The sequence below is a fragment of the Neolamprologus brichardi genome, chromosome 17 (genome assembly GCF_056152115.1).
Source record: "Neolamprologus brichardi isolate AB-2024 chromosome 17, ASM5615211v1, whole genome shotgun sequence".
NCBI lineage: Eukaryota > Metazoa > Chordata > Actinopteri > Cichliformes > Cichlidae > Neolamprologus > Neolamprologus brichardi.
Window position 1 is genome coordinate 12034987 of NC_142120.1, and position 20383 is coordinate 12055369.

Consider the following 20383-nt stretch of genomic DNA (forward strand, 5'->3'; position numbering starts at 1 on the left):
GTACTCTGGATGTGTGATAGTGTGAAAAAAGTCCCAATTTTTAGCATTACGTTTAACAGTAGCTATCCAATCTTCTTTCAATAAACAGAAACTGACATCACAGAGCAACTTTCAATACTTTTACCTATAATAATACAAAACATTGAAACCTGCTAGCTTCATATTTTAATGGCAGATTAGTGCAAACATTCAGAGTAATGACAAAAAAAGTCACTTTTTTAAAGAATGTTGTAAAAGTTACCAATATGCTGGGGTTTTTTTTACATTCAGACTTGTGTACTTATTTGTCCTCCCTAGGTTATCTTGCCAACCACAGAGTCACCCTCTCGACCCTCTGATGATATAGAGAAGGTATTCCCGGGCAGCTCGGTGCTCATGAGAAATAGGGCATTGTTTACTTTTTCTTTCTTTGTATTTTGCTTGACTTTCCAAGTGACATTTTAACTTTAAAATTCTGATGTGTCTTTTCAGTCTACACCTCCTTCGGCAACAGAAGAACCAGATCAGGTGGAGTTTTCATTTTAAGTACTACAGGTTTCCGTCTTAAAGATCTTTGCATGCCTTGGAATGCAAAACTTTATTTGCACTTATGCACAAGGGTCCTGAAATTGATCTGCAAGTGCTTGAATAAAACAGCGAATGGGCTTAACTGCAGTTGTCAATAAATAAACAGCACTTAAGCAGCACTTTCATCATTTTCAAGACCCCTTTCTTTCTTCTGCTTTTGATGAAAATTTCACCAGTGCAAAATAATGCAAGTGTTTGTTTAAGGCTGATGTGAATACATGACCAAACATGACCAAAGCATGAGCAGCATGCTTTTAGCATGATTTCTCTAAAGCTTGTCTGAATGCAAATGAGCAGAAAATGTAGTCTAGTCCAGCTGTTCATGAATGATTTACTGAGAAAAAAATCCAGAGAGTTACTTTTAATACTTTCTCTCTCTCGTTTTTTTAAACAGGAAATCTCTTAATTCCCGAGAGACTGAGACTATAGAGTCTTAATCATTCATAAGAAAGCACTACACGGAGAGTGCGAATAAACTGTGAACCGTTTTCTCTGGTGATGAACCCTGAACAACGTCGTTTCATGAGGGGGGACTTCTTTCCGCACAGAGACAATGTCACTCACCAAAAAAATACCGTATACCATACCAGAGTTTTTTTCTCTTGTTGTGGCTTATAGAAAATTAGGCACCTGAAAACTGTCCTCATATATAGGTTGTGTTTTTATAAGTTTGGTCAGTGTAAAAACCAGTGTAGCTTTACTTACCCTGCCAGAAACTCCTAATTTATTTATGACAAGTAATTTTCAGTAAATAAAATAGAAGTAGGTTTTCTTAAACATGACAACAATTTGCATACATACTTCAGGAAATACAGACATTTTATTTATTAAAACATGGAAATACTAAGGGTTTCTTACTTTACCATACCCTGTGAATACCATAGATAATATTTAGAATCTAGTTTGACTATAAACACATATGTAGCCAGATCAAACACTTGATACGCTGGTGAAATTTATCTTTATAATTATATTGTCTGTGTTTAACCTCTCTGTGCATGTGTGCTTAAGTAAAAGTGACTTTCTAAACAACTCTGTGTCTTCCTCCTTTTTTCTCATCGTACAGTACTCCACAAAAGTCTTGAGCCACCCCTGATTTCTTTATATTTTGCTTCCAAGGAGCCAGACTTTCTTCTCATTTTAAAAAGTCCTCTTGAGCAATAGTTCTCATGGCTTTCTGAAGTTTCTTGTAAATGTTTTCTTTGGACATTGACTGCTTTTTCACTCATTTTTAGTGTAGTCTTGTACCTTAATATGCATTTTTTAAAATTTGCTTGTTAAGCTACTTCACGCTGAACTGTTAATTATCCAAGCATAAAATAGCACCTAACTCAAGAGGTGAACCAGCGTTGTATCTTGAATTTGACAAAATTTGAATATACATAAAATGATAATTCCCGAAGAGGTATTAGTTAAAAACCTGCATATCTTTGCAGTGCAGGGTGTTCTGAGAAACCGGACAAGAAACACACAAACACACACATGCACACACACACTATGCAGTAGATGTCTGTATCTGAAAGTCGTGTCCTAAGAATCAGGAAAAATCCAGCAAAGACACTTGGTCGTTCAGTTGATCCATCTGTTAAACTTTTCATTGTCATTGTACAGTTGCTTGCACAATGAAATTATGTAACAAGACCACAAGGTGTGAATGTAAAAGACAATATACAGATATATAAGATAATATAGAGGAACACTATCCATCCATCTGCTTATCCTTTTTTCAGGGTTGCAGGAGCCTATCCCAGCTGTCTTAGGGCACCCTGGACAGGTTGCCACACTGTCGCAGAGCTAACACATAGAAACAGACAACCATTTGCCCTCACATTCACACCTATGGGAATTGAGAGTTTTCAATTAACCTAATCCCACTAAATGCATGTCTTTGGACTGTGGGAGGAAGCCAGAGGATCGGGGGAGAACTTGCAAACTCTACACAGAAAGACCCCAGACCGATGGAGAAATTGAATTCAGGACCTTCTTGCTGTGAGGCCACGGTGCTAACCACCGTGCTGTCCTACTATGTACACTAGAATACAATAAATAATAAGTAAGGGTGGAAGGGCTATGGAAATTGCAGATCTGCCAAAATATTGCACAAAGGGGAAAAAAGAGACATCAACATAATAAATACAGAAAAGCAGCAACAGAATACTAGCATGATTAAAGAATTGGTTTTGTGGAAGTAAATAAGTAGTTCAGAATAACAAAGAAAGCAGTGAGTATATCTGAAGGGGGCACCCAGATTTGAACTGGAGACCTCTTGATCTGCAGTCAAATGCTCTATCACTGAGCTATACCCCCACCGACACCTGAAGCCTCATCAGCAAGAAGCCATTCTTAAGAGAGGATGGCAAAGAACTGGACTGAAAACCAGTGTCAACAGGTCTGATTAAGAGATGAAACAAACTTTAGAATTTTTGGTAAGTAATCATCATTATCTGTGGAGGAGGTCAGGAAAGCAGTACAGCAGCGAATATCTACAGCCATCTGTAAAACATGGTGGATTTAGGGTTGCATTTCAGCCACTGGTGACCTTGTCCGATTTTGATCCACTATGCAATAACATCAGAAGGAAAGTTTCTGATTGGCAAACAGTCACGATTGTCCTTCCCAGAGCCCAGACCTGTTGAAGACAGTAAATATTCAAAGAAGAGCTTTGAATGCTCTTCCAGAAGCCTGGACAATTTCTGGCTGTGTTAAAAAATAAAGATGGTAATAGCAAATGGACTTTCACCTTTTTAAGAATTGTACAAACTGAAAACACAATGTCAGATGCTGTGTTTTTGTGTATGCCTGCACATGTTTGTTTCCCATTTTCCTCAAACAATATAAAGAAATTAGAGGTGGCTCAGCACTTACAAAGTATATAAACATCAATCATCATAAATGATTTGCTAAATTTGCTTATGAAGGCTCTGTGGGAGATGGAAGTGCCTCAACCTGAAATCAGGGTGAAAAGAGGAACATTTTGGCCTGACTCCATGGTAAGCATCACCTGTTTTTGTAGAAGACTAATGAATGATATATATTTTTTTAAATCATGAAGTAAAATCTGTATGTTTTAGGCGTTCATGCCAGGTGCCCCAGGAGGACGAAATCGGTTTAAGAAGACACAGCAAGTACTAATTTTCATCTGATAATTCCATGTTTTAAAAAATTAAAATCAATTTGCATCTAAAAAAAGTTTTGCTTTGTACTCATTTAAATTGCAGCACATCTCCTCTGGAGCTCAGGGTTACAAAATCTGGAGCGTAAGTCTGTTTTCAACAGTAGAGGTCAAGTGTTTATCCAAATCCAGATGGATAGATGACTTACAAATACACTGATTTGTGTTTTTAGAAGGATGAAAAAGAAAATCCAGGCCTTCAGACACACAGCCGGAGTGAGAGACAGGAAGCACGAGAGAGATGGAGATACATCGATACAGAGACAGAGGTTCCCACAGAAACAATAGGTGGAGGAGAGGAAGAGACAAAAGCAGAAGTGGAAGATTGGGGAATGGAAAAAGAGAAAGAGTTAATGCCTGATTTAAAACCAGTCCCTGATCCAGTCTATGAGGAGGAGGAGAGAAGTGGAGACAATGACTGGGAGACAGAGGAAGGTGTAGATCAAGAGAAGGAAGAAGAGAAGGAGGACTTGGAGATGGAGAGAGAGAGGGATCGGCTGGAGATGGAGAGAGAAAGACAGGAACTGGAGAAAGAGAGGGAGGCCGAGCAGGAGAGGGAAAAAATGGAAAGCGAAAGAGAACTGGAGCGGCAGAGGGAGGAATGGGAGAGGATGAGGGAGGAGATGGAGAGGAGGAGAGAGGGAAATTACGATGAAGAAGCTGGACTGCCGTACCCATATCCCCCAGGGTATTATTTACTGAAGGTAAGGGCAAAAGAGTAAAATGTAAACATGTTACACTTTTCTTGAAATGCTCAATGACTGTTTTACAAATTAGCTCTTTATAGACATGATGATGATAACTGACTGACTTTTTTGTGCAACAGGGACAGCCAGGTGAAAATGGAAAACCAGGACAAAAGGTGACAAGATTTTGAATGTTATGATAAAACTTTATTGATTAAAAAGGGGGAAAAGCCATCAAAATTTGCAACAGGTGGCTCAAGCCTTGCAAGAAAAAAATACTATTATTTAGCTGTTAAGAGTCATTGATCCATCACTGTTGCCACAGTTGTTAGCTAGTTTATACCTTTGTTAGCTGTGTGTGACTGATATTCTTCCATCCTAGTGATAAATATTGCCCAAAAAAGCAACATCAACCTTGAACCAACCCTTTAAAATAAAAGATCTATGCTGAAATGACCGAGTCTCTGATACTTTCCCACTGATTTCAAGCATTATTTTTATTATCATCTTAAGATCACAAAGCAAGAATGACACATGTCCCCACATGAAATGTTCCACCAGTTCATAAAAATATCATGGATGCTCCCCCTCCTCCCAACACTGCATCTGTAAATGACATCAGAGCTCAGGGAGAGCTTCTCTCCCGTCTCGCCTGTCACTGAATCTGGTTGAGTCCAGGGCTTTGATGTCCCTCCTGCTCTATTTCTGTATGACTTTGAGACAGTAGATTAAAGCAGACATTAATAATTCCCCTTGTTAAACATGCTGACAAGTCCTGTTTTTTTTTTTTTTTTTAAATTTCAAATTCCTCCGAGTTAGTTTATTTTGGCACATGAAAAGGATGTGTCACGGTGCACTGCGTTATTCTAACTCATTTCTATGCACTCTTCAGGGCGAAATTGGTGAAAACGGACAGAAGGTAAATATATAAAGATTTAACTGTGCTTTTTAAATTTTAATGATGGTGACTGCGCAGATGTGTTCATCTGTTTTGTTATTTTTAGGGGGAGCCGGGCATCGGTCACAGAGGGCCAGAGGGTCAGGCTGGTCCTCCTGGACAGAAGGTGAAATTTCTATTTCTCCGCTCATCCCTTATGGGGACTTTAAAGACTGATTTTAATTTTATTAGACTGACTGTCAGAACTGTTTCAAGTCTGCTAACATAATAAATAACATAAGTGTTTAATCAACCAGCCTTTTAACCTTTTAATATCATAAACTGCATTAGCTGATAGCTGTAATGCAGATACGGGGGGGTGGTTACTGATGGTTACTGGTCTGTACACCAGTTAAACTAAAAGTCTTAATACATTTATTTGACCACCTGTCATAAAAACATAAAAATACTAATATTTTAGAAATTTATTTAAAAAAATGTTATTACATTATTAGATTATTATATCGTTATTTATTAGACAAAAAACAAAGTTCTTTTTAAACATAACTTAAAAAACGAATATTTTGTATGGCCTCCATTGGTCTTGATAACAGCTTGCATTCTTGATGCCATTGTTTTTATGTACTTGTCCCTTTTTTCGTTGAGTTCCAAATAGTTTCCAGGTTTTAATACGGACTTGCTTTGGATGAAACTCTTGTGCGATCTGTCTTTGAATCCGCTAGATTATATCGTGTCTTATGTGTCTAAGAGACCACATCTAGCATCATGAAATACTTTAATGTGGACTCATTCCCTTTCAGTGAGCATTTTACCAGTTTAAACTGAAGTAAAGAATTTCAAAATGAATTGTTTTAATGAATGAAATGAAATGTTTTAATATCCAAATTTGAGCTGGCATGCTGGACATTCAAGCACTAAATGATTTTTCTGTTTAGAAATGCAACTAATGAACTGCAATTTGTCATCTTAATCAGAAAAATAATGATGTTCTTTACTATTTTTCATGTTTTTTTTTGTAAAACAGTACATTTGAAAATTGGACAACAACAATAATTATATTTTAGCATTCAAAATATCATTTTGACTAAAGAGTTTGTGCATAATGGTGGCTTAAGCATTACAAAAACATAACAAGTGGATTTAGCAATTGCCCCAATAGTTTTAATTTAGGTTAGCATAGACCTTATAATGGTATATATATATATATATATATATATATATATATATATATATATATACACACACACATGTCCTAGTAAATTAATTAGCCCCCACAAACTTCCATAGCATTCACTTTAAATGACTTTGATTCACGTCACACTTTTAATTTGGAGTATTTAATTGACTCAGTGACTCATTCAAAATTATGTTTGAGCTTTTAATTTGATAAAGGCAATAAGGACCTTACTTCAAAGCAATTATTCAAAAGTAATAGAAAAGCTGAATAACAACATTACAAGAGACAAGTGACCTCTGATGATGTGCTCATCTTCAAACACTGAAATTTTTTTTCTTTTTTTCCTGTATCCTTATTTTCTGCCACGGTGTTGCCTCAGGGTGAGCCCGGCGAGCCAGGTCCTCCAGGTGCTCAGGGCATTCAGGGAATCCCTGGCAATCCAAGCATCCAGGGCCCCACAGGTCTTAGGGGTCTTCCAGGGGACCCAGGAGAGGCAGGTAGAGAGGTATGTCACCATTACATTGTCTTACAATGACCCTTAAACTCTTTTGAATGCCAATACATATAATAAATGAAATAATCTAACAAATGAAATAATCTTCGAGAGAAGATTCATTCTCACAAAGATTTGAGAGAATCTTTGTGAGAATGAATTAATAAGAAGAGGCATAGACAGAGGAGGTTATAAGTATTACCTCACTGCTTAAATAATAATGATGTTTGTGTTGATATTAGGGCAGCCGAGGTAAAAGAGGGAAGAATGGCTCCCCAGGATCTCCTGGACCTCGAGGACCGCCAGGACCTCATGTATAGAAAACTTAACATATCATTTCTGTCTTTTAGGTTGTTTATTTCTATGCCAACCTTCTACGCTAAAAATCACTGCTTGTTACAATTTTGTTTTCCATTTTATACTTTTGTTTCTCTCTGTTTTATTGCTGGCTGAAAATGAGTCCAATTTCTTTTGGTACCCCCTCATAGGGTATTCCTGGCATACCTGGAGAAAAAGGAGAAAAGGTAAGTACTAATATTATGCACATTCTGTAGGTCAAACTTAAAGGATGGTGTTATTGTTATTTTAACATAAATCTATTTTGCCTCATACTACAATTATGGAGTTTTTGCCACATCGGAAATGATCATTTTCCCTTCTTCATTTTACCAGGGTGACAGTATACCAGGTGAACCTGGTGAGAGAGGCGTAGTTGGCCTCCCAGGTAAAAGGGTAAGTTCCTTTTTACATATTTGACATTTGGTGACTATGTTGTTGGTGATGTTTAGACCACACAGGAACTGTAGTTTTTAATCTTTTTATAATATCACACAAAAAATCAGCTTTGTCATGTTTGCTTATGCAGGAAAATGTTTCTTTTCAGGGTGACAAGGGCTCTCCAGGTGTTAAAGGAGCTCCTGGGCCCATAGTAAGCGACTTTTCAAAACGACACAATTGAGCATGAAGTTTTATATAAAACCCTTAATGACATAGGAGAAAAAATACACTATCTTTCACCCTTCTTATAAAAACAGGGTCCTAAAGGACTGGGTGGGAGCAGAGGTGAAAAGGTGAGCTGTTGCCATGACTGATGAATCAATGACGTTTCTTGTCTTCGTCTTTTTTAAATCAATTTTCAGATTTTTTTTTTTATTAGACATCTTAGATTACAGCTAATGAGACTTTAATATAGAAAATTACATATATTTTATATTTAAAGGACTATAGCACCAAGTGCAAACTGAAAACTCTGTTGCACTTCATGCAAACGGCACTCAGGCTATGCTGCGTCCAGCTTACCAGGCTCTGAAATACAGTGAACTGAAATTGCTGTCATGTTGCTTGAAGCGCCTCAAAATTATGTGACACAGTAGAGTCAAAAAGTATGATTTAAGTTGATGTGCATCTTTGTTTCTTATCGGCACTGTCAACAATGTATAATTACAGCAAGAGACACACAGTGTGCATATTAGGACAATGTTTCCATTCATGCATCCATCACTGTTGACTGCAGAGAGGATAGATGGACTCAGTTTATCTGCGACATAAGCATGTTGTAATGGAACAAGATAGCGAGCATATATATTTGCATAAGTACTCGCTGCTTTTATCTGTGCAACCAAAGCAGTGAAATGAGTGACTGGATGTTTTTCTCTTTACCCTGAGGATTTCTGTTAAACGAGTGCATGAAGCATGAAGCTGCTATAATTCTCAGGTGCCCGAACATCAATAAACAGCTGCTTGCGATTTATTTTTACTTGCACATGACTCACTGACATTAAGATGTAAATATTCTGCTCTATTACAGGCACATTTATGTTGCAATTGTAATTTCCCGTTTGTTTTTAAGTATCAGTGGGTACAGGCTGTGTTAAAAGTGGTGTCACTTGTTGGTCAGCCTGCATTCATATTTGTTTGTCTTCTCAGACAGTGTCGTAACTAAGGTTTTGCTGGATGATTTTATTATCTATGACGGTCATTCTTAAAACCATTAAAATCTCATCATGTTGTGCAGAACTAGCGTTCAACACATTTTATACTAGAACTACTACAATGTGTGTGCATTTTTCTTGTATTGAAATTGAAATTGAAATCATCCTGTTTGAAAGTGGATTTAAAAATCATGTTTTGTTTTCTTTTAGGGAGATCGTGGATCACCTGGAGTCAAAGGAGAAAGGGTATAATGAGTTTGTCTTGCTCTGTGGTTAAACACATTGAAAAAATGTGTGTCAAACAAGACATATGTAAGATTTACAGCTTTATACAGGTTAAAGTTCCAGTAATACTCGTAATATAGATTTTTTTTTAATCAAATTCCGCAAACAAATAATCAAAGAATAAAGTTGTTCTTTAAAATACAGCTGTTGTTGGAACTTAATCCTTAATCCTTGTGAGAGTAACCTCTTCTGACTTTACAGCTTTGTATTTACTGTATCTGTGGATATACTGTCATATTAAAATTAAAGTACACCCTCTTTCAGTTCCAAGGTTTTATGTATACATAGATAGGCTTTATGTGTGTGGCTCCATACTGTAGTGGTTTACACATTTGTTAAACAATGCAAAAGATCCCCAGTACAGGACCAGGAGGAAACATAAATCCCATGGGGGCTGCATCGGGAAGCCATCTCCTGCAGCATTCCCTGTGAATAAAAGAGCAGCCAAAGAAACTTAGAAAGGACATTATAAAAATAATTAGTTCCTCAGCAGGTCTTAATATTATGTAAATACAATTTCAGATGAACAGCAACACTTGAAATGTTACACTGTACCATTATTTATTTGACATATATTAACACATACTAAGCCAGACTGCAAAAGTAGTATGTGAAAAACCAACTATATTTGTTGAAGAACAGCTCTATTAATGTGCTGGCACAGCATTTGAGTCATGTTGAGGTCTGGACTTTTACTGAGCCATTGCAACACCTTGATTCTTTTCTTTTTCAGCACTTCTGTTGTAGATTTGCTGCTGTGCTTGGGATCATTGGCCTGGTGTATGACCCAGTTTTGGCCAATTGGGTAGCTGTTGGACAGATGGCCTATCAGTTGAATCTAGCCTATTTCTAGTCTATCTCTATTTGGTATACAACAGAGTTCATGGTTGACTCAATGACTGCAAGGTACCTAGGTCCTGTAACTGCAAAACAATCCCAAATCCTTACCCCACCACCACCGTGCTTGACACGAATATGATGTTTTTGTGCTGAAGGCTGAAACTGAAAGAGGGTGTTCTTTATTTTTGAATGAGCTGTATTTACATTAGTTTCATACTGAGTGTACAACTGAATTCCTTTCTGCAGGGCAGTGTGCTTCAAATCCAAGGACCTCGTGGCTATAAGGGTTCCAAAGGACAGCCAGTGAGATCCCACTGACTTTTTTTCTATTACTCATTCCACTAAAATGAGTTTCAGTACAAAACATATTGAAACAACTCAAGCCATCTAACACATACACAATAAAAAGAGCTGAAAATATAAGCTGTAAGCTTTAAAAATGTGTGTGAAATTACACAAAAAAGCTTAATAAATTAGCAATGAAGAAATGTGCGGGCATTTTGTTTCAGGGTGAGCGAGGTTCACCTGGTTTTGACGGCGATAAAGGAGAAAAAGGCGAGGACGGTCCTCCTGGGGTCAAGGTAATGAATTCAGATACAAAGTTGTTTAGAGTTTGGAAAAGTTTGCAGGTTACAGAGTGTAGTACCAATCATGTCTTGCTTAAAAACATCTAAAATCTAACAAATTAACTGTTTTTAAAAGGGTGTAAAAGGTAATGCGGGTATAAAAGGTGCAATGGGAAAATTTGGAGCACGGGGCCCGGTAGGACAAAAAGTAAGTAAGTTAGGCATCAACATTAGTTCAAACACTCATTTCTGGCAGCTCTGTGTGTGAAATTGTCATGATTGTCTTCAGGGAGATCCAGGAGATCCTGGAGTCAATGGAGTGATGGTACTGACGTCTACGGCATTTAAAGCCAATATTCAGTATTAATTTAAGATGTGATCAAGTGAGATAATAACAATTTAATTTGATTCAAGGGTCGCAATGGGGCTGATGGGCTGGATGGAGCCAAAGGGGATAAAGGAGACAATGGACTCCAAGGACAACAGGGTAATCAGGTACTCTAATGAGCAGTTTATAACTACTGACAGCACCTTTGATTTCTAAACATTCAAATACAGTTAATTTATCATTCTTTTATTTTTTCCATAGGGTGATCCAGGAGAACCTGGCTTACCAGGAGAAAAAGGGGAGAAAGGGGAGAAGGTGAAGAATTTCCATTTTCACATTGATTACTTTTCCCTAATTTGTCACCTGCTTGTGTATCTGTGTTTTAATGAATTAAGTGATGTGTTTCTTTTACAGGGTTTCAGAGGTTTTCCTGGGCGCACTGGGAGCCTTGGCCTGAATGGAGAAAAGGTTATCCCTTAATTTGATTCTTATTAGATTAGCGAGCTGTGTTAGGTTATGTAGCGGTGCTATGTGAAAAATTTTCTATGCATACTCCATATATGTCCCTGCAAAACAGGGCGATATGGGGTTACCTGGCACCCCGGGCATACCTGGATTGAATGGGGTCACGGGACGCAAGGTAAGCGTTTAAGTGTGCCTTTATTTCCCCTACTAATTTCCCAAGCACACACACACACACACACACACAAATCAGTTACTGTTTCTCATTTTGTGAAATTTTAGGGAGACAAGGGAGAAGGGGGAATCAATGGTGTTGATGGTGATCCTGGAGTAAAAGGGGAAAAGGTTTGTCAATTCAAAGCCATATGACCTGTGATTTTTTATCCTAGAGTTAATTTTTATATCCTATTAAAAGATTGTGAAATCTGTTTATATTTATATAATGATGTAGCTTTACAGTGGTTTAGCCACTGTGATCAATTTTTTTCTTTTAATGAATTCAGGGTGCAGCAGGTTTCCCAGGTTTCCCAGGTTTCAAGGGGTCAGCAGGAAGTCCAGGAAGGGACGGTAATATGGGACCACTGGGACTGCCAGGGCCCCAAGGAGACAAAGGGCCTAAGGTACAGTATGCCCAGCTCTTTAGGTACTTGTACTTGCTGATGAAACACAGGCTCATTATTAATAACACAGTCTAATTATCTCCAAGATACCTGCTGTTCCCCTGATCACGACTTCATTATCTCATGATAACAAATTAAAAGCAGTCTAGCGCTGTCTTTACTTTTCCAAGCACCTATTCACAAGTTACGTGTGTCATCAGTACCGTCATACAGAATCGTCACTTTTGTCTTTAAGAAATGTGATATTCATGAGATGCCCTCTACAAGCTGTCATCACACAATATCGGGGCCAAAAGTTAGAACTTATCAACAGATATGAACTTTTTATTTAAAGACTGGCACGCATTAGTGGAGTAGTTGATCACTACTTAAATGGGGTATGTTTTTACATAAAAACTGAACATGAATGCTACAGTCTTTAACTAAATGATGCAGTCACAATATAGTCACGTAACAAAAACTTGTCTTGGCAGCACTAAAAAGCCATGGGGCTAAATTAGAGGCTCCAGACATAAAGACACAAATATGCAATGAAGTATGCAGTTGAGGGAAACATATTTCTATAAGTATATGCCCTATCAGAGTCTTATAATGTATATGTTTATTTAATTTAGCAGGTTCGCTAAATTGGTAGTCCATTTATGGGAAAGAACGGGCACCTGTGCGTACATAGCTTATATCACTTACTCACAAATACATTTTTGGACTTTAAAGCCCAACAAGAGAAGACTAAATATGTGACAGAACACAATGAGCAGGAGCTGAATTGATTACAGTCATCACCGTGTCTTTGTAAGAGAGTGGCACCAGCAGTGGATACAGCAGAGACATGTCCTCAATTAAAACACACACACACACACACACACACACACTGAGAGGTCTATTTCTGTCTGCAGCTTTCAAGTAATATCTTACTCAATTAGCTCCTTTCAGCTACAATTACTGGACTCTCAGTGTTGACAGAGAGTGGCTGGAAACCTCTAATGAGGATATTCCAAGGGTGTGCCTAATTGGTCCATCTTTCATATTGTTTAGAAGTGAGTGATGAGGTGTGCTGCTATGGACATATTTTCTTGTTGTTGATGATTTAGAGGTGTTGTATTTAAAAATATATATTTTCCATGTGTGCACTTGCATTTTTTGGTCAAACAGGGGGAGAGCGGTAAAAGAGGCAGATCAAAGAAGTGTCAGAGTGGAGCACCAGGGACACCAGGACACAGAGGAGAAAATGTGAGACACACAGCACTCACATCTCTACACAGCTTTCTTCGAGCACACTTGTAATTCAGAAACATCCTTTCATCTATACTATTTCCTGTAACTTTCACAGAGCTAAAGTATATAATTTGCTTTATATTTATAATAAACAACATAAATATTCATTTAAAAGTACACCATCCACATTGCTGCTTGCGCGGACTGGTGGTACAGGGTCCGTGTGTTTCTCCTGCCAGAATCTGTGTTTAGTACTTTTGGCTAAACTTGGGAGGCAAAAATAAAACACAATGCTGAAGTACTATTAAGGAAAACAGGTTGCTTAGAAGACGGGGACGAGGTCTGCGATGGTTGTTGTCCTCAAAGAGATTTCGGTGCATAAAGATGGCAATTAAACAGCAATAAGACAGAGTCGGTCTGCTATCAGTTTGCAGTTGAATGCGTCAAGCATCTGTTTCTGATAATATGCCGATTAAGTGTGATAAATTGGGGAAAATGGCAAATCTGTTGCCATCTGTTGCAAATCTGTTGCTGTCTACATCCACAGAAATTCACATTAAACAGAAATTCACATTTACTTCTTCCATTCAGAGTCGAATAAAAACCTCAGATCTGAAACAGAAATTCCTCCGCAAATAGTGACGTAGCTGTTGCAGTACGGTAATTTAACTGCAAAATGACATAGGCACTCAGCAAAATCACTGAAAAGTTGCATTCACCGATGCAGACTGTCAATCTGCTTATGTTTTTAAATTACATGATAGATACAGTCCCGATCAGAAGTTTAAGACCACTTGAAAAATGGCAAAAAAAATCATATTTTGCATGGTTGGATCTTAACAAGAAGAAATGGGAGTGAGACAAAATATTTTTTGGGCATGCAATTTATTGCAAGTAACGCTTAAACTGAAACCGGCTGTTTTACAGCTGATCAAAAGTTTAGGACCACATGCCTTTAAAAGGCCAAATCTGTGCAAAAATGTGGATTCATTGTCATTTTTTGTCAGATAGTCACACAGTCATGACGTTCTGATGGCATTTCCTTTTTGAATGTGGTCGGGTTGTTGAACTGCATAAGCAGGGTCTCTCACAACGCACCATCACTGCTGAGGTGGGACGCAGTAAGACAGTCATTTGGAATTTCTTAAATGATCCTGGGGGTTATGGAACAAAAAAGTAAAGTGGAAAACCTGAAAATAATTTCACCAGCATTGAGCTGGAGAATCTAACTGGCTGTCCGTCAAGACACTGGACAATCCTCGAACCAAATTAAGGCCATACTGGTGCTGACTGCAGCCCCATAACCATCAGACGGCATCTGAAACTAAAGGGCTTCAAAAACAAAAAAATGTCTTGAAAGGCCTCGTCTCCTTGAACGCAACAGAAATGATCCTTTGGACTTTGCAAGAGAGCACCAAACATGGGACACTGAAAGGGGGAAGAAAGTTTTATTCTCTAATGAGTAAGAATTTAACATTGATGATACTGGCGTGACAAGCAGATCCCACCTGAGATATTGTCTACGCGCCACAGTGGAGGGGGGCGCCATAATGGTCTGAGGTGCTTTTTCCTTCAGTGGAACAATGGGGTGTCAGGAGGTGCAGGGGCATCAAACACTATAGTTGCTGGCTATGTCCAGATGTTGCAGAGAGCATCCGTCATGACTGAGGGCCCTCATCTGCGTGGTAACGACTGGGTTTTTCAACAGGACAACACTACAGTACACAATGCCTGCAGGACAAGGGACTTCTTCCAGGAGAATAACATCACTCTTTTGGACCATCCTGCGTGTTCCCCTGATCTAAATCCAAATAAGAACCTTTGGGGATGGATGACAAGATGAATGGACACCAGCTCCATCGAGTAGATGCCCCTCGTGCGGCCGTCTTCACTGCTTGCAGTTTCCACTCACCTCATGGAAACACTTGCATCAAGCATGCCACAACAAATTTTTGAAGTGATCAACAATAATGGTGGAACTACTCATTACTGAGTTCATGTTTTGATTTCTGTTTTTTTTTTGGGGGGGGGGGGGGGGGGGGGGGGTTTAGGTTGTTTTTGGAGGTGTGGTCCTAAACTTTTGACCAGCTGTAAAACAGCCTGTTTCAGTTTAAGCATTGTTTTAGATGAATTGCATGCTCAAAAAAATGTTTTATCTCACTCCCGTTTCTTCTTGTTGCATGTTGAAGCTCTACTTGGAACCTTGTTAAGATCCAACCATGCAAAATGTGATTTTTTTTTTGCCATTTTTCAAGTGGTCTTAAACTTCTGATCAGGACTGTATTTGCAACCCTTCAACAATCTGTTTGAGAATGATTGAGTTAATGCAAGTCAGACTGGGATAGTTTGGAGACAGGTTACCTCCCTCAACGTGTGCAATCACCTTGTGATTGGTTGCTGCAGCTACTTGTAGTTGGTTACAGTTTGTCTTTGTATTTTTACTCTAGTGTGAAAGAGTCATTAGAAATGTTTAATTTAAATGAAATTATTTAAAATGCATTACACACATTATTGGCTGCCTGAAGATATTTTTCTGGTCACCAAGAAAATATTATCTCTTCTTTAAGATATTTTCTTGTTTGGTCTCCAAAACAGATCCAGCCCACATTAGAGATTAAAAGATGCTCAAGGCTCTGTTTAGATGTGGTGGATTGAAGAGTTGTCTGTTTGTCACTAATGAGTAATCCCTTTGATGTTGCACATTGTTTTTTGATACATTGATCATGTAAAAGTGTGGCTAATTATTTAGTTTTAGTTTAGTTCTGTTGCGCCTTTATTTTGCACAGCATTAAAAGTATTGCAGGTCTGTCTGCAAGAGACTTTTGATAGTCATACTCAGTAGCTAAATAAACACATCCTGCCCAACAGTGTTCTTTTAAAAGCTCTGTCCCAAAGGCACTAATATCTGGGCTATCTTACTAACCTTCATTTTGAGGTCATTGTGTCTATGTAGTCCTTTGCAAATACCATGATACCATTACATAGAGCAATTAATGACACACCAAATCAGCTGAATAACATTAGCTGTGTTAGCAAACTGCAACATGCAAATTTCAGACTTCAAAAATCACCAGTAGTAACAGACCTTTTTGCCTAATCATACCTCTAATTTTTTTTTTAAATGGTTACAGTTAAAACACTCTTGTTCCGGTGTTTGAACTCTCATGTATTCTGTGCACAAGCTCAAATAAATGGTTTAGCATTGACAGTAAATGTCACTTTTTCTTTCCATTTAAAGAACTAGAGCCCTGTGCAAACTGGGTTTTTTAACACATGCAAAACACACAGCAATAGAACAATCAAGAGATTTAAGTATTTTGATTTGATTTTAAAAACTGGCTTGTGACCTCATATTTAAGGGCACTATATTCTCTCTCACGGATGTTTTCAGTTCTCAGTCTTGTAGTCTCCAGATCCGTATTTTTGTATTTCATGTGTTCACCAAAATAAAACACATGATTGCTGCGATGTTCACTTCTGTAAGTGGACATTGTGTTAACACACACCTGAATGCTTTCAGTCTGGCACACCACTAAAAACCTTTTAATAGAGGTGGTCACACTTGCTGTGAAAACTTTCCTTTTCACATGACTTTTAGTCCTTGTTAGATCTAAAAGGTGTAATAAGCCAAAATAAGTGAAATTACCTGCATGGCTCCCTTCTCCTTAACTGAATATTGTGTACATGTTAACTTGAGAGAAGTGCGGGTCCAAATATGTTGTTGTGTCTCATCACTTTTCAGTGCAAATGTCAGTAAACTGTCTGAATCTGTCATCCAATATAAATATAATATGTAAATATCTTTTCCTTTTAGGGTAAAGTTGGTATTGAAGGAGCAAAAGGGGAGAAAGGAGAGCCTGGACTCTCAGTACGTCTTAGCACGCTTGCACACTCACACGTGACAAAAGGCTAAAAACTGACTTGTCATTTAAATTATTCACATTCTTGCATTTCTTTGTTTCAAGGCTGAAGAAGTGAAGGAGCTAGTCAACCAGGAGGTGGTAGAAAAGTGCGGTAAGAGTGTGCTTGTGCGCACGTGTTATTCGTTTGTACATTTTCAACCTCCTACAGTACGTGCACTTGTACTTCATCCATGAGTGAATAAACGTGTGCCTCTAGATAGACCTGCATATTGCGAACGCGTGATTGTTTGTTGTAGAGCTCCTGTGGCAGCAGCATGGCACCCGTGTGTGTTCAGCCATCTGTTATGTTCTCTCAGAGGAACACGCATCATGGTGCCAGCAACAGCAGAGCCATTCACAAACACAAGACAGCCATTAAGTAGAATGCCTCACCCAGATTCCACGGCACATTCACGATATTTGGAGGCTGATTGTCTGCAACACACCTTTTTCACTGAAGACATTTTGGCATGCCACACGTATATATGGAAAGATAGAATGAAAGCTCTGTGACTCAAACCACAATTTGAGATGATCTTAAATGAAACTCAATTTAACTGAATTTATTGTATAATATCTAGACTACATTTTGCATCCTTGACAAGGATTGGATTTTCCTGCTGCCTACTAGTAACGGTAACACAGGTTTGCCTCTCAGACATGCTAATTACCCACAAGTGGTTGATGTAAAAATATAGTCTCATTTGCTTAAATATTATTTAATTTTTGTATGCGATAACAGAAAAGGAGCAGTCTATTGATTTATGAAGTGTTCCGAGTGTAATCTGTGAATAGATAGTGTGGGTTTTTTATGTGTTTGTTTTCTTGTTTCCTGCTGTTTGTCTTTATTAAACAATAGCACTCCCACATATTCATAGGAACACTTTATAGGGAAATAAAGTATAAACTAATAAATAAAGTGAGCTGAAGGAAATAAAGAATGAAAGAAAATATTTTAAATACTTAGAATTCTAGTTAAACTATGGTATTATGGCTAATTTAATTACTTAAATTTGATGCATGACAAATATATACAGTACTGTGCAAAAACCTTGTGCCACCTCTCATTTCTTTATACTTTGCTTCCAAGGAGCCAGACTTGCTTGTAATTGTTTCAAAGTCCTTGTGAGTGATAGTTCTCCAGGCTGTCCATTTGCTGCTTCATCACTCATTTTCAGTTCAGTCCTTGTACGGGACCATTTTGAAAGAAATTATTTATGTAAGTCAGCTACTTCACAGTGAACTGTGAATTATCCAAACATAAAAAAGATAAAAGTATTTCTGCCCCAACAAGATGATTCCCAAAGAGGTATTAGCTATTTCCCATATTCCTAGCAAAAAAAAAAAAAAAGTCATGCTGTTTTTATCACTGCAGGATTGGAATACAAGTTCATGGTAAAATCTGTTGACCCAGATGCAACAACTGCAGTGACTAAGAATGAAAATGACCAAAAAGACGTTGTGAAATCTATCACCCATGACCTGCATGAACAAAGTATGGAAGAAAACATGGCAGACAACATGGGAGAAGGGCACCCACAAAACCAGACTGGTAAGAAACACAAGTAGCTGTTTGCAGGGTCAGCGCCTCTGGCCAAACACACAGATGCCTTAGATAGCGTGTGACCAAGTGTCTGGCTAAATAGCTGCATATATCAACCTTATGTGTAGCAGCTGTGATGCAGGCAATTAAAATGTGCTGTGTCCTGACAAGGACAAAGAAAACAAGCCTGCCTACATGTCTCTGATACTGTATCCATTCTTTAGTTAAACATTAAGGTAAAAGCACCACTGAACATGCTGAACATGTCTGATTAAAGGTGATGTGATTAGGTAATATTTCTTTATGTACCAGGTCTGTGCCTTTTGTTTAAAAAAACTTTTAGGACATCTACAAGTGATGCAAATATCCCAGAACTGCAACTCAGTTCAGACACATCTAGAGATCTGTGTTGTGATGTCATACCAGCTTACTTTTTCCATTTTTTCTTGTCAGTCTCACCACTGTGAGTGCTCTCCCAAAAAAGGCTAAGCAATGGACAGAAAAGGAAACCAAAATGTAGTAATTATTAAATAGAGTGCTATTACAGGGAAGCCACAAAGTTAAACCAAAGGTCAGCTTGTACCAGCAATCTTACATGCCATGATGCTTATTAGCTAATACAGCCACGGGCAGAAATAGCTTTCTGCATCCCAAATTATTGTTATTCTTGCTTCAGGTACATAAACCAGACAGCTGATCAAAGCACAAAGCTGTCATTGCCCTGCGTCAATGTCAACTGGTTTATTTATTCATTTAAATCATTAAATATAGTACTCATTTGTTCCCCAAATAATGATTGTACAAGTACGGCTCAGCATTCACACCTAAATAAATATGGTGTTTATCTTCACTTGTTTTGTTGCACGAAATCTGATGTTTTACAACAAATAATTAAGATGGACAATATTCCTCTAGCGGATACTTACATAAACTTATAAACCTCACGTGAATAGCTCTTCTTATCTGTCCTGAAATGCTAGATTGTGAGCACTCAATGGATAAAATTCTTCACAAGGAATGAAGCATCTTTTTGTAAAAAAAAAACAAAAACTCACGAATGAAGGATTTTCTTCACATGTGGGTTAAATATTTTATTACTTTTGTAGTACAAACATTTAAAACTTTTGACTGCATACCTGTGGATGTATGCAGATGTCTAGGAGAGTGGGTAGTGGATTTTTTTGTGTTAAAACCAGATTGTTTTCATGAGAGGATGCCCAAGAAGTGAAAACGTGTAAGGACAGCAAGACAGTGGCGAGGTGTGCAGTTGGAATGACAGATGGGTTCAAGGTGGGGATGGGATTACATCAGGGATCGGCTCTGAGCCACTTCTTGTTTGCAGCGGTGATGGAAAGCTTAACAGATGAGGTCAGGCAGGAGTCTCCGTGGACTATGATGTTCAATGACGACATTGTGATCTGTAATGAGAGTGGGGAGCAGGTGGAAGAGAGCCTGGAGAGGTGGAGGTATGCTCTTAAGAGAAGAGTGATGAACGTCACTTGAAGCGAGACAGAATACATGTGTGTGAATGAGAGGAAGACAGATATAACAGTGAAGTGATAGTGAAGATTGGTGAGTTTAAAATAACTGGGGTCAGCCATCCAAACTCAGTAGAAGTGCACAAGAGAGGTGAAGAAGAAAGTGCAGACAAAGTGGAGTGGGTGGAGACGAGTGCCAGGGGTGATTTATGGCAGCAAG

General features: G+C 38.2%; 1 protein-coding gene and 1 non-coding gene across 2 annotated transcripts in view; one reads left to right on the plus strand and one right to left on the minus strand.

Moving 5' to 3' along the window:
* Positions 1-20383, plus strand: part of col7a1l (collagen type VII alpha 1-like) — a 71739-nt gene that overhangs the window by 47162 nt on the left and 4194 nt on the right. The window contains exons 78-107 of the mRNA XM_006781151.3: positions 298-351; positions 472-507; positions 3486-3557; positions 3639-3692; positions 3786-3824; positions 3913-4443; positions 4566-4601; positions 5318-5344; positions 5430-5489; positions 6880-7005; positions 7236-7307; positions 7482-7517; positions 7666-7725; positions 7877-7921; positions 8028-8063; positions 9135-9170; positions 10296-10352; positions 10559-10630; positions 10752-10823; positions 10905-10940; positions 11030-11110; positions 11205-11258; positions 11358-11411; positions 11521-11583; positions 11688-11750; positions 11909-12025; positions 13178-13255; positions 17055-17108; positions 17206-17254; positions 18518-18694. Of these exons, the coding sequence (XP_006781214.3) occupies positions 298-351; positions 472-507; positions 3486-3557; positions 3639-3692; positions 3786-3824; positions 3913-4443; positions 4566-4601; positions 5318-5344; positions 5430-5489; positions 6880-7005; positions 7236-7307; positions 7482-7517; positions 7666-7725; positions 7877-7921; positions 8028-8063; positions 9135-9170; positions 10296-10352; positions 10559-10630; positions 10752-10823; positions 10905-10940; positions 11030-11110; positions 11205-11258; positions 11358-11411; positions 11521-11583; positions 11688-11750; positions 11909-12025; positions 13178-13255; positions 17055-17108; positions 17206-17254; positions 18518-18694 (2347 nt within the window). The remainder of the gene's footprint in view (positions 1-297; positions 352-471; positions 508-3485; positions 3558-3638; positions 3693-3785; positions 3825-3912; positions 4444-4565; positions 4602-5317; positions 5345-5429; positions 5490-6879; positions 7006-7235; positions 7308-7481; positions 7518-7665; positions 7726-7876; positions 7922-8027; positions 8064-9134; positions 9171-10295; positions 10353-10558; positions 10631-10751; positions 10824-10904; positions 10941-11029; positions 11111-11204; positions 11259-11357; positions 11412-11520; positions 11584-11687; positions 11751-11908; positions 12026-13177; positions 13256-17054; positions 17109-17205; positions 17255-18517; positions 18695-20383) is intronic.
* trnac-gca (transfer RNA cysteine (anticodon GCA)) lies at positions 2803-2874 on the minus strand. The gene has a single exon. It is a non-coding gene; the product is annotated as a tRNA-Cys (tRNA).